The sequence below is a fragment of the Ovis aries genome, chromosome 7 (assembly GCF_016772045.2).
Source record: "Ovis aries strain OAR_USU_Benz2616 breed Rambouillet chromosome 7, ARS-UI_Ramb_v3.0, whole genome shotgun sequence".
NCBI lineage: Eukaryota > Metazoa > Chordata > Mammalia > Artiodactyla > Bovidae > Ovis > Ovis aries.
The window spans coordinates 100,299,755-100,313,577 of record NC_056060.1 but is presented as its reverse complement, the minus strand read 5'-3'; the positions used below and the strand labels follow the sequence as shown (position 1 = coordinate 100,313,577).

Here is a 13,823-nt window from a genome sequence, read left to right as displayed (position 1 = left end):
TGCAGCACGCCAGGCCTCCCTGTCCCTCACCGTCTCCCACTTTGCCCAAGTGTGCTCTGTTCTTAGTCGCTCAGTCGTGTCCAGCTCTGCAACCCCATGGACTGTAGCCGCCAGGCCCCTCTGTCCATGGGATTCTCCAGGGAAGAATACTGGAGTGGGGTGCCATGCCCTCCTCCAGGGGATCTTCCTAACCCAAGGATCAAACCCAGGTCTCGTGCACTGTAGGCAGATTCTTTACCGTCTGAGCTGCTGGGGAAGCCCTGCCCAAGTTTGGTGTTCAGTAATTATGAAACAACCTATCACTTAGGTTCAGAACACCAGTTGGTAAGAAGAAACATGGAAAAAGCCAAACAATTTCTTAGCTTTAAGAGATCTACTGTGTTGACTTGTTCTAAAATTGATCTTTAAGGTTCTCAACCACAGATAAGGAGAAAAAATATTGAACCTACGCTAACAAGTAACTTTTCCCTTATGAGCTAGGAATTTGACATCTCGTAAGAAAAGTATTTTATTCACAGCAGAACTATGAGTTTGCATGACAGTGACAGTTGATGCTGAATTTAAGTACACTGGGCTTAAATTGGGTGACCTGGGCCAAGCTCTGAGGCTAGAAGATAATTTGGAAGGACAGACTGGAAGAGGAGGGATTTTATTTTCCCCCTGGCTCCGAAGAAGTGTCTGTGACAATGTAAATGAATGTGAAATAGTAGCTTGAGCTTGCTGTTGAAGTCGCTGCCCATCACGAGGTGAAATGATTCTCTTGTCTCCGAGTTGCTCAGAGACTTGGTTTTCCGTTTGGAGTTTGCTTCTGGAGCTCTGGGTTCCTTCCAGTTTGTCTCCCCCTTGGTTTGACAGTTTAGAGACAGGTGACAGGATTAAAGAGCTGAGTGTGCGGTTCGGAGTCACAGCGGGACAGGACATGAACAGACGCTGCTATACATTTGTACGTGAGAACGTAGATTTCAGAGGCCGGCCGTCAGAAATGCTGATTTCAGGGCCCAGGAGGTCAAGAAGGGACCGGTGCTGGCCAGTCAGTGCCCCCTGGCGGACCTCAGGGCGCTGAGACCTGGGAGGAGGAGGAGGGGCTGGGGGCGCGGGGGAGGGGGAGGGCGCGGGGGAGGGGGAGGGCAAGGGGAGGGGGAGGGCGCGGGGGGGGGGGCGGGGGAGGGGGAGGGCGGGGGGGGGGGGGGGGCGCGGGGGAGGGGGAGGGCGCGGGGGAGGGGGAGGGCGCGGGGGAGGGGGAGGGCGCGGGGGAGGGCGCGGGGGAGGGGGAGGGCGCGGGGTGGGGGAGGGCGCGGGGCGGGGGAGGGCGTGGGGGAGGGGAAGCCGGTAGAAGAGGCGGGAGGAGAGAAGGAGAAGGGAAGCAGGTTAAGGCTGGAGGGGAGCGCAGCCCCGGGACGGCGGGTGCGCCTTCCCCCGCCGGGTTTGCCCCAGCTCGGCTGAGGACACACGGAGCGCTCCCTGCAGCTGGGGCCCGCGCCAAAGCAGGGCTGGGGCCCCCGGCGACGCGGGCGGGTTTCGCCCTCCGGTCAGCCAGCGGGTGCTCCAGGGACTCGCAGGCCCTTTCTCCTCGGTGAGGGCTGAGCTGCTGGGAACCGTCCCCCGCGGAGGCAAGCTCCCCCAGCTCAAGAAGCGGGGTGCAGGAGGTGAACCCCGAGTTCTGACCGCTCGCCAGTGCCCGCTGCCCGAATGCTGGCGAGAGCGTTTTTTTGAGACTCGTTTCCCATAATGAATTCTGACATCATTGCACTCTCTCAGTCAGGGGTGTTGAAACGGAATAAATGACCTCATGTCAAGGGTCTGTGGAAACCCTCAAACCCGGGGCAGTCCGTGGCTCGCTTTCCCTTCGTGTTGGAGTGCAGTTTCTAAGCAGCAGTTCATTCTAGCTGTTTCACGGTGTCAACACTGCAAGAATAAGCTAATAGAGACACGAAAGCAGCCCTGTGGGTTTATTCACGTCCCTCAAACTGGGGGTATTTCATAGCCTCTAGAATGTAATTTTTGCAAGTTAATCTTTTTCTGTTTCTTTCTATCATGATTATCTTAAAAAAATTTTTTTCTGCCGTCATGGCAACCGTGGAAGTGATTGCTTGAATAGAATTATGCGACTACAGAAACATGAATGGTGTAAGAGCTGCTGGTGGTTGCGTGTCTCTGTATTTAGGACACTTTGTTCCTTTTCTGACGTTCAAGCTGTGCGACCTGCCCCCTCCAGCCCCCTCCTGCGGCCGCCAGCCCCGCGCTGGTCCCCGCCCCGCGGTCACTGCGGACTCTGCTGATGAACACAATTCTCCCCGGCTTCGGGAAGCGCTAGACTCCGCCGCCGAAGCTCTTCCCAGAAAAAAGCTGGAAGCAGTTTGAGAAAGCGCCGATTTGCTCAGAGGCAGGGCAGTGCTCGGGGCGCCCTCCGGCGCGGCTGCGGGTGTGGCCGGCCGGGCGGCCGCCGTCCCCGCTCACGGGGACTTCCTGCCGCGGCCGCCGGGGGGCGCCGGCCGTGCGCGGGAGGACCGCCCGGCCCTCGCACGGCGGCTCTGCGCCCGCGGCCCTCAGCTCGGGCGGCGAGCCTCGCCCTGGGCTCCAGGCTGCTTCTCCCGCGACAGCGGGTTCTCCTTCCAGTTTTTGAACCAGTTCCTACGAGTAGCTCATTCGCTGGGATCACTGGAAGCGTCAGATTGGTATCATGTACATATTGATTTGCATTATGTACATATTGATTTGCATATTAATAACGGAAAGCAGGCCTTCCTCCCCGCCTCAGGATTTTATTTTAAACGTTTTATTTTGGGTTAACAATGTCGTGATGGTTTCCGGCGGGCCGCGGAGGGACCCAGCCGCACGTGTGCGCGAATCCGTCCCCCCAGCGCCCCTCCCGCCCAGGCTGCAGGGGGGAGCCCGGCGCGCAGCAGGCCTTGCTGGTGACCCGTTTGCGCGTCCTTCCCAGGCGCCCAGCCATGCCTCCCCCCACCCCTCCCCGCGACCAGAAGTTGGTTCTCTAAGAAGGCAGCCTGTCTTGAGTCCCTCTGCTTTGTTCCCCCTGCGAGCATCGTCCTCGGTCTGAGAGCTGCGGTTCCTCTGTCAGCCAGGTGAGAGCTTTGGCGGAAAGCTCCCAGCTGGCCCTCCCGCTGCTGTGCGACTGAGCGAGCCGCTTCTCTCGTGTCACGGTGGACTAGGCCATGCCGGATCATTTCTAGCTAGAAAATCCCGTGCTTCTGTGACTGGACAGGTGTCTCCCTCTGCGAGGAGGGCCCGGGAGACGCTCTGAAGGGCCAGCTCCCAGCTGGTGTCTTCCCGCTGAGTTACGGGCGTTTGGACTGAACACTGCCTGCTGTCCCCACTGCCAAAACCGCCGTGTAAGGCTGGGCCTCCGACTGCGCTGTCTCAGCGCCGCCTTTACTCACGCAGCTTAAAACGCCACGATTTGCTCACATGTGTACGTGCTGTGTGCGCTGTCAGGTCACACTCTGGCGAGACCCGGTGGACCGTAGCCGCCAGGCTCCTCTGTCCTGGGGTTTCCCAGGCGAGAATACTGGAGTGCGTTGATTCTTCCCTCTCCAGGGGATCTTCCCCACCCAGGGATCTAACCGCCTCTCCTGCATAGCAGGTGGACTCCTTGCTCCTGAGCCCCTGGGGAAGCCTCTTTTCGTGCATACTGGGAGTTTACTCTGGGATTCTGGGCTAAAATGACACTGCTCTGTCCCGCCCATCCCGTTCTCAGCTGTAGCTGTTCCTTCCCCTGCCATGTTACTTAAGAGAAGGGAGCTTCAGTCCAAAGCGAATATACTCTATTGCCTGTGAACTCAGATCCCATAAAAGCAAATGAAGGGGAAAGCAGCAGAGATTGCATGTCCCAGGGCCTATTACCTAATTTTTATTCATGTCTCCTTTAGCGCTGCCTGGAGTCCTGAGCACAAGCTTCTCTTTTTATGCTGCCGTAAAGCCTCTGATCTGGTATCATCTGATATGTGTGGGTCAGAGGACTATGGGAGTGTTTATGTCCCGGTGCCAATAAACCGTTATCTTCAAGTTCGGGGGCTGTTCTTGTGAATGAGAGCCCTGGGACGTTGCGTCGATTTAAGACACGAATTAATAGCCCCGTGAGTGCTCAGAGCACATGGAGCCCACGTTTCATCTGCTTTCATCCCTTTGTGCGACTTAAAGTGTCATCGAAGAGGGGAGCCGAAACCTGGCCTCTGCCGCGCCGGCATCGGCTGACCTGCTTGGTGGCTTTTTGGAAAGATGAGATGTGTTCTAATGAGCAGGTTATAAATACCACCGGGTTATGCCATAGGAGGTGGCGGCGCTCGATGCAAAGAGACCTGTGGGGAAGTGATCCCAGCTGGCCGGGCTGGGCACAGCCTCAGAGAGGGGGACAGACACGTGGGGTCTGGGCGTGTGGGTCAGGGTGAAGCCAGGTGTGATCTGCCCCTTCTCAAAACAAGCTACCCACATGGTGAGGTGTGTGGCCGTGTGTGAGATGCGCTGACCTCAGCCCAGGGGTGCCCGCCCACTCGGGAGGGGCTGTGACCCTCTGCCTGCCTGCTGGGGTTGGGGATAGGCTGGGGGTGGGGCGGGCGGCTTTACTGGGCAGTGTGTGTTTTTGAAGACACAGAGCGCTTGCCTGATGGAGCCCCTCGGTTCTCATGCCTCTGCCCTTGGTCTCGCCCACAAAGGAGGCAGGTCACAAACCTTCCCCACATTGCGCATCCCTGTACCTTTATGCCACCCATTCTGGGGTGAAGAGTTTAGCACCACTTAACGGAGCAGGCTGAGCTACTGGGGGGTGGAAGACAGACTTGGGAAAGATATCTTGCCTTTTTTTTTTTTGCCTCAGATCTGGCTTTCCAACATTTCTTTGCTTGAGAAACTCTGACTGTGGAAGCACCAAAGCCCATCAACCTTAGGTCAGATTTTTCAGACTTGAGCAAAGACGGACAGACACGTGCCAAGCGATGGTTTGCTTACTGTCTCGCTGACAGCTTTTATGTAGACAAAATGCAGTGGAATGCGTGTATAAGATATTTAACATTAATAGGCACCGGATGGGAGCCCTGTCAAATTCTGTGTGCCCACAGGAGCCTGACAAGAGGAGTCGGGAGATTCAGAGAGCTCCTCAGAGCGGTTGAGACGAGAACAACCCAAAACCTGCGGATGGTAAGTGTGACCGCGACTTGGTTCAGGCCCAAAGGCGCTGCAGACACCTTCTCTCTCTTTCGTATTATGAATTATATATGATGTGTCGTCACACATTAGGTAATACAGACGTTACACATCTTAAGTTCTATCAGTGAAGCATATCGATACACCAGTTTAAAGTCATTGGAGTTTAGAGTCACAGAATCGTCCAGCCATCATTCATATTTCGATTCAGAACCTTCTCATCACTCCACAAAAACCTCCATGCCTGTTACTGGTCAGTCCCATTCTACTCTTCCTCCAGCTGGGGGTGGCCACTAACTTACCTCCTGTTTCTGTGGATTTGCCCGTTCTGGACATTTCATATAAGCGGATTTGTGTAGTACGTGGTCTTTTTGTGACTGGCTTTACACAACGCCCATCTGTCCTGTGCCGTGAGTCTTCTTCCCCTCCTCGGCGGATGACATTCCAGCGCAGGACAGAGCTCATCTTGTTTATTCAGCCACCAGTCCCTAGGACGTTGGATTGCTTCTGCTTGCCAGTTCTTATGAATAATGCTGCTGTGAACATCCTCATGCAAGTTCTTGTGTGGGTATTTGTGTTCGTTTTTCTTGGGTACATACCTGGGATTGGAGTTGCTAGATCCCATGGTAACTCTACATTTGGCCCCTGGAGGAATCGCCAAGCTGTTTTCCAGATCGATCGCGCCATTTTACCTTCTCACCAGAAGCGAGGCGCGCTCCAGTTTCCCACGTGCTCGACAGCACGTGTCTGTTATTTCTTTTCAGCTCTAGCCATCCTAGTGAGTGTGGTGTGCTGGCTCATGGAGGTTCCGATTTGCGTTTCCCTGATGGCGAATGATGGACGTCTTTTCAGTCCCTTCTCGGTCGTGCTGTTAGACCGTAAGGCGTGCACCCTGCGTGGCGGTTAGCACGAGGCCCTCCCGATGCCCGTGTGGCTGTATGCTGAAGGGTCATACCGCACCCTGGACGGGGCAAAGCACGTTCGATCCTAGGAGCACCTGGCTGTCCAACTACATTGACCATAAGACCCAGACACAGGAAAGCCGGTTAGACACACTGGCTGGTCAGCAGCTTGACTCGCCTGTGGGCTTGCTTTCTCTCTCCTCCCTTTAAGCCTTTCACTCTCCTGCCGGGGGGCTTAGTCACAGCTCTGCAGGGCGCCCTTCAGAGGCAGAGCCCCAGGCACTCGGGTGCGGCCTCCCCCTGTCACCCGTGCTGCGGTCTGCCCGTTACCACGCGCCTGTTGCCATGCCCGCAGCACATGGCGTGTGGGATCTTAAACTCCCTGACCGGAGACTGAACCCAGAGACTGAGCCTGGGGTCTCAGCACAGGACCCAGGGAGCCCCCGGGAGTCCTGCAAATGCTGGAGTGCTCAGCTGGCCGAGGCTAAGCCACTCCCGTCCCGGGAAATGAGGCTGCATCCTCGTTTGGGTGTCTCCAGAACATCAGGATGTGGACGCGCGACTCGCGGTCCAGGCGGCTCAGCCACAGGCTCCCCTATCATTACAGCGCCAAGCCGCCTCGGTCGTGTCTGACTCTCGGGGACCCCGAGGACCGTGGCCCGGCAGGCCCTTCTGTCCTTGGGATGCTCCAGGCAAGAACACTGGAGTGGGTTGCCATCGCCTCCTCCAGGGGGTCTTCCCAGCCCAGGGGCTGAACCCGTGTCTCTTAAGTCTCCTGCGCTGGCAGGCAGGCTCTTTAACACTAGCACCACCTGGAAGGCCCAGAATTATAGGAGGTAGAACAAGATGGGTGACTTCACACACACACACACACACACACACACACACACACACACACACACGCGTGCACACACACACACCCACACCCACACCCACCACCACCACCAAGAACTCACTTGGTCTTTGGTATTTATTTACGTGTTGATATGATTTATGCGTGCCCTCAGAAGTTCAAAGAAAATATTTTTTGATCAACACAGTTCTTTCAGGGGGAAAAAAAACCCTGCAAAAATATGGATAAAAATTATTGCCACATGTCTTTTCTCTCAAATTGACCTCCTCCCCATATTCCATAAAACTTCCCAACTGGTCAGCATGAACAGCTTAAAAGATTTGAAAGCATAACGAGAGTACTGGCAAGTGTTCTTGTAACTGTTTTAAAAGTTCGCTTAGACAATCTTTCAAAATTCTTAAATATACACTCTCAAAAAATATATATTTCATTAAGGAAATGAATGGTTCTTCCTCATTAAAAAGGCACGTGTACAGGGACTGCACCGTGGGAATCTGCCTGTTGCTCACGCCAACATTATTTTTCAGAGTTAGAGAATGTTTTCTATTATTGTTTAAGATTTATGATTTTCAATCAATGTGTTTTAACTTATAAAAATCCTGTGAGGTAGGAGTCTGGCCAGAAAATATGTTAGGAAGGAAGAGTGGTTTCTTTTTTATTTTTTTCCTGAGAAACCCAGTGAAGAAACTTCTAAAGGAAGCCGTGAGGACTAAAGCTGGCCCTGGACGCTCCCAGCTCTTAACTAACTGGTCAGTGTTAACACGGGCTTCCCCGGTAGCTCACACGGTAAAGTGGCCCATCTACAGTGCGGGAGACCTGAGTTTGATCACTAAATTGGAAAGAGCTCCTGGAGAAGGAAGGCAGCCCACTCCAGTGCCCTTGCTTGGGGAAGCCCATGGACAGAGGAGCCTGGCGGGCTACAGTTCCTGGGGTTGCAAAGAGTTGGACGCAGCTGAGTGACTGACATGTTCGCCTTCAACACGAGGGGAGTCACTTCACGCTCAGCGTCACATCTGAGTTGCGGGCACACCTGTGGTCTTGGTTGGTGGTCCACGAGTGACCTAAACTAAACTGTTTCTAATTCCTTGAGTGCTCCACCAGCGGCGTGCACCCGATACATCTGAGGCCTTTGAGCAGATGCTCAGCCCTGTGCCTGACCTCGGGAATGCCAGCCTGTGGCCAGACTCAAGAACCTGTATTGTCCACCTTCCACAAGCGATTCTGTGCCTAGCCCAGCTGAGAAACACTTCCTGGGACGTCTTCACTGGCGTCCTCTGGTTTCCACTGGGTGTGGGGAAGCTTCTTCAGCTATTGCCACTCATGAGACAGGGTTTCTCGTGTGTGTGTGTGTGTGTGTGTGTGTGTGAGAGAGAGACTTTATTTTTTTTTTAACTTTTTATTTTATGTTGGAGTATAGCCAGTTAGCAATGTTGCGATAGTTGCAGATGGACCATGAAGGGACTCAGCCTCCCATAGACATAGACCCATTCTTCCCCAGACCCCCCTCCCATCCAGGCTACCACGTGACATTGAGCAGCGTTCCCTGAGCTCCTCAGGGGGTCCTTGCTGGTTATCCATTTAGACACAACGGTGTGTAAATGTCCATCCCAAACTCCCTGACTGTCTCTTCCCCCGACTGTTACCCACTGGCAATCTTACGTTCCTTCTTTAAGTTTGGAGTTGGTTTCTGTCTTGTAAATAAGTTCATCTGTATAATTTCTTTTTAGATGCTACACAGAAAGGATCTCATACGATTTTTCTTCTTCTCTAAGACAGTGTTTCTTAATTGCTGTAAGATTCCTTTTCGATTAGCTGAGAATTGCAAATTTATTATATTCTTATGAGGCGGAAATGACAACCCACTCCAGTGTCCTTGCCTGGAAAATCTCATGGGCAGAGGAGCCTGGTGAACTGCAGTCCCCGTCGCAAAGAGTCGGGCACGACGAGCGGCTGACACTATGAGACGGAAAACCTTGTAAACGCTGGTGTGAGGCTGTAGCAGAGCAGCCCCACTCCTAGGTAAATCCTCCAAATAATTCCTAGGTAAATCCTCCAAATAATTGAAAGCAGGTTTTCAAACCAAAACTTGTGTGCCAGTGTTCACAGCAGCACTCCTGACGGTGGCCAGAAGATGGAAACAATTTAAGTGTCTACCGCTGATGACTGAATGAACGGAATACAATGGAATATCATTCCGCTGCAAAGAGGAGTGAAGGGCTGGTTCGTGCTGCTCCATGGACAAACCCTGAAAAGACCCTGCTGAGTGACAGGAGTCAGACACAGCAAGACCACCGGTTGTGTGGTTCCTTTTATATGAAATGTCCAGACTAGGCCACCCACAGCCACAGGAAGCGGAGTCGTGGTTCCCAGGGTGTGGGAGGAGGGAGCGTGGAGAGTGCTTCTTAAAGGGTATGGGGTTTCCTTTTAGGGTAAAGGATGTTCCGGATCCAGATAGTGACCAAGGTTGTACAACGCTGTGTCTGTGCTAAGTGCCACTGGACTGCACTCTTTAAAATGGTGAATTTTACGTTACGTGAGGTTTAAAGACACATGCAAAAAACACAGTGCATTTAATGACCAAATTTGTACAAAGAAGTCCAAGTTCTTCTTCCAGACCAGCCTTCCTCCTTTCTCTCCTTTCATCTGAAATGTATTTGGTAGTTGTCAACAATTTTTAGGCGTTTAAACTACAAGCTAGGTATGCCCTGAGTATAAAACATAAAAGGTATCATGGACGTTGGTGATCTTGCTGATAATTCCTCCTGTTCAGTCTCCTCTGAACTTCATTTGTGCTTTCAGTGAATATAACCAACATCCTTCCTAACAGGTGCATGATGAGCTGATGCCTTTAATATATGCAATCACATCAAAACCGCATCAAAAAGCTCTGTCTGGAAGGTTAATGCCTTGAGGGAAAATGAGGTCTGAGGTGAGCTGTCCAGCAGCGGACAAGCAGGCTATCCTGGGGACAGAGACTCTTCCCTCAGAATCCCTCTGTGGCAGATACAGCCACAACGTGAAGCTCCTGTTCCTGTTTCCCCTTTACCATTTTTCCCCTCAGCTAGAGCCAGGGGAGGTCACTCTTGCCAGTCGATGCTTCCAGCAGAAGCCATTAGTCTCTATGACTGCAGTGAGATCAAGACGAGGCCGTAACGGGAGGTTTAAGAAAATGGTCCAGGAACTGTTCAGGTCCTGAAAATCGTGTTCTTATGAGATCTTTACAGATGGCTCAGCTGGGGATGACTGGAGTGCATCTAATTTCACATTTTTATAGACATTTAAAGCCAGTGGGTCTTACTTGGGAATAATGAAGAAAATTTGCCTTTACCCAGAGGTTATCAGGAGCCACTAAGCTAGCGATTGCGTTGCATTTAGGTTTCCTTGTGGTGTTTTAAGAGATTTCTCATAGATGAAAGCCTAGCAAAGTTCTCTTCCGGAACATTACTGATTTGAAAAGTCTTATTCTCAGGGAAGATCAGTACCCTTTGCCTGCCTCTTCCAGAGAGTGCTAAGACCTTGTGGGAAGCCCGCTGGGCGGCGCTCTCTTCCCCTGCCTCTGGCTGAGTGTGAGGTCGCCTGGATCACCCTGCAATGCACTCCTTCTAGTTTCAGAGGGATTTTTTTTTTTTTAATTTCTCTTCTTTGCCGCTGGGAGATGATGAGGACACCAGTCAGCACAGTTTTTCTCAGTAGCTGCCTTCTCTCCTGCCCCCGGTACATCGTCCGCAGCGCTGTTCGGGCTTCCCAGTGGCGCTGGCGGTGGAGAACCCGCCAATGCAGGAGACGTAAGAGACTCAAGTTCGATCCCTGGGTGAGGAAGATCCCCTGGAGGAGGGCACGGCAGCCCGCTCCGGCATTCTTGCCTGGAGAATCCCATGGACAGAGGAGCCTGGCGGGCCACAGTCCGGAGGGTCGCAAGGAGCCGGACAGGACTGAGTGACGTAGCAGGCTCACACCCACGGTGCTGTTCCAGGCAGCAGAGCTATAGCGTTAGGAAAACACGCCAACCTGCATCTAATCTAGGACAAGACTCAGCTATTTCCGAGTTTTCATAGTGAGAAAAGAGATGTCTACCCGGCTTTGAAAAAATGTGTTTCTTGACAGTATCCATAGTTCCCACTTTGCCCTCTCTGCACCTGGCCAGTGGGAGCCTGGGGCTGGAAGACCCAGGATGCGGGGAGAGCAGGTCAGGGTCTCAGGTGCTGAGGGCCAGGGCGGGGACACATAGGACTTGTCCTTGGCACGCCTAAGAAGGAAGACGTTCTAAAAATCTGCAGCAGACATCCTCTTATCATCAACAAAGAGATTTTTTTCAGGGATTACATCATCTAGGTTGAGTTCTGGCTTTCTGCCAACTTCAGGCTTTAGCAGGCATCGGTTGGACAGTGATGAAAATATTTGCAGTTCACCTATTATTTAGTTAATAAAGAGCTTTTGGAAAAGAGCTTAACTAAAAACTTCAGGTCCAAAACATGTTTAGTGTTCAAGAGTGTAACAGAAGCAGGGCAGCGTTTGCAGGGCATGAGGTCATCTGGTTTTAAGTGCTTCGGATATCTTGGTGTATCGTATTTTATTTCTGTTGTCATCGACTGGAGAGTTTTCATCATAGTAGAAATTGTTAGTGAGTCTCGGAATAGTGATGACAAAGCGATGGCTGAGAAGTGTTTGCTGAATGAGCCAGTGAATGAGCAAACGGCGCGGCGCATGGCGCGGCGCAGACTCACGACTGTCCCTTTGCTCCTTCGTGTCCCCAGACGATAGCCAGGCAGCTGGCGGAGATCTTGCTGCGGGGTATGTGTGAGCAGAGCTACTGGAACCCTCTGGAGGATCCGCCGTGCCAGTCGCCCCTGGACGATCCTCTCCGGAAAGGAGCGAACACGAAAACCTACACCCTCACCCGGAAAGCCCGCGTCTACTCAGGAGAGAAGTAAGGGAACCACTGTCTCACTTGGAGGTTAGGGGATGGGAGGGAGACTTTGGGCCTCCCGGGTGGCGCTAGTAGTTAAGAACCCGCCTGCCAGTGGGGGAGACATAAGAGGCCAGGGTTTGATCCCTGGGTCAGGAAGGGCCCCTGGAGGAGGGCACGGCAGCCCGCTCCAGTGTTCTTGCCTGGAGAATCCCATGGACACAGGAGCTCGATGCTACAGTCCACGGGGTCACGAAGGGTCGGACACGACTGAAGCAACTTAGCGCGCGCGCACACACACACACACACACACACACGGACATATAGAAGTTCAAGGGTCGATTTTTTTCTCCCCTGAAGGAGAACCAGATGAGCAAGTCTAATTTACCAGTTTAATAAAGATACCTCTTTATTTTTCATAACTTCAGCAAAATCCATGCACTAGTGGGGACCTTTTAAGTAGGAAAATGCTCTCATTCTCATCTAAAATAGCTTGGTTGCTATTCTCCGCCGTCACTGTTGGTTTTGGGATTTTCATTCAGATTATTACAAGAACTTCAGCATCATACAAAGTTATTAGTGAGCCAGAATCTACTTTTTTTTCTTTTCCTCAGCAATTCCTGGATCCTTTGTTTAAAATTTTGTTTTAAACCGAATTAGCTGTAAGAAGGAGAATTAAGTAATTAACAAATGATTAATAATTTACAAGGGATGGAAAGGTGATGTCTCTGTAGACTGTGTTCATTGTTTCCAGTTTTGAAGTTGGGACTGGATCACCTTTGAGGATGATGGGGTAAGGGTCCATGCCGGGCTCCATCTGGGCTTTCCCCCTCTGGAAGGAGTAGGCGGGAGACAGGGAGAGGCCCCCAGGCGGCAGGAGGACAGGACCAGGCTTGACTCATTCCCAACTCCTCCCCTCGGAGCCTTCCTTCCCGCCTTTGTTCCTACAAGACTGAGGCTCGGTGGCTTTTCAGAACCTCGCCGTGAGGGAAAGAGGAACATGTACACATAACCGTGGACACCTTTAGTCACTGCGCAGCGGGAGAATGGCCGAGAGCCCGCAGGCTGCTGCCTCTGAGGCCCGGGGGAGCACTGACAGACGTGGGGACTGGAGGGTCATCGCGGCTGAGGCTTCTGAGCACTGCCCTGCAGCTTCAGGGGACAGCGCTTCTCAGGGTAACTGCCTCTCAGTCGGTCAGTCAGCTCAGTCACTCAGTCGTGTCCGACTCTGCGACCCCATGGACTGCAGCACGCTAGGCCTCCCTGTCCATCACCAACTCCCAGAATTCACTCAAACCCATGCCCATTGAGTTGGCGATGCCATCCAGCCATCTCATCCTCTGTCACCCCCTTCTCCTCCTGCCTTCAATCTTTCCCAGCATCAGAGTCTTTTCAAGTGAGTCAGTTCTTCCCATCAGATGGCCAAAGTATTGGAGCTTCAGCTTCAGCATCAGTTCTTCCAATGAACACCCAGGACTGATCTCCTTTAGGATGGACTGGCTGGATCTCCTTGCAGTCCAAGGGACTCTCAAGACTTCTCCAACAACACACTTCAAAAGCATCAATTCTTCAGCGCTTAGCTTTCTTCACAGTCCAACTCTCACATCCATACATGACCACTGGAAAAACCATAGCGTTGACTAGATGGACCTTTGTTGGGAAAGTAATGTCTCTGCTTTTTAATACACTGTCTAGGTTTGTCATGGAGAAGGTGATGGCACCCCACTCCAGTACTCTTGCCTGGAGCCTGTGGGGCTGCAGTCCATGCGGTTGCTAAGAGTCGGATACGACTGAGCGATTTCACTTTCACTTTTCACTTTTCATGCACTGGAGAAGGAAATGGCACCCCACTCCAGTGTTCTTGCCTGGAGAATCCCAGGGACGGGGGAGCCTGGTGAGCTGCCGTCTATGGGGTCGCAGAGTCGGACACGACTGAGGCGACTCAGCAGCAGCAGCAGGTTGGTCACAGCTTTCCTTCCAAGGAGTAAGCGTCTTTCAATTTCAC

General features: G+C 52.6%; 1 protein-coding gene across 15 annotated transcripts in view; it reads left to right on the top strand.

Moving 5' to 3' along the window:
- The window catches only part of TTC7B (tetratricopeptide repeat domain 7B), a 271,518-nt gene that overhangs the window by 129,369 nt on the left and 128,326 nt on the right, over positions 1 to 13,823 (top strand). For all 15 annotated transcript variants that reach the window (XM_060418491.1, XM_060418490.1, XM_060418489.1 and 12 more), the window contains 2 exons: positions 5,073 to 5,151; positions 11,667 to 11,839. In XM_060418491.1, coding sequence (XP_060274474.1) covers positions 5,073 to 5,151; positions 11,667 to 11,839 — 252 coding nt within the window. The remainder of the gene's footprint in view (positions 1 to 5,072; positions 5,152 to 11,666; positions 11,840 to 13,823) is intronic.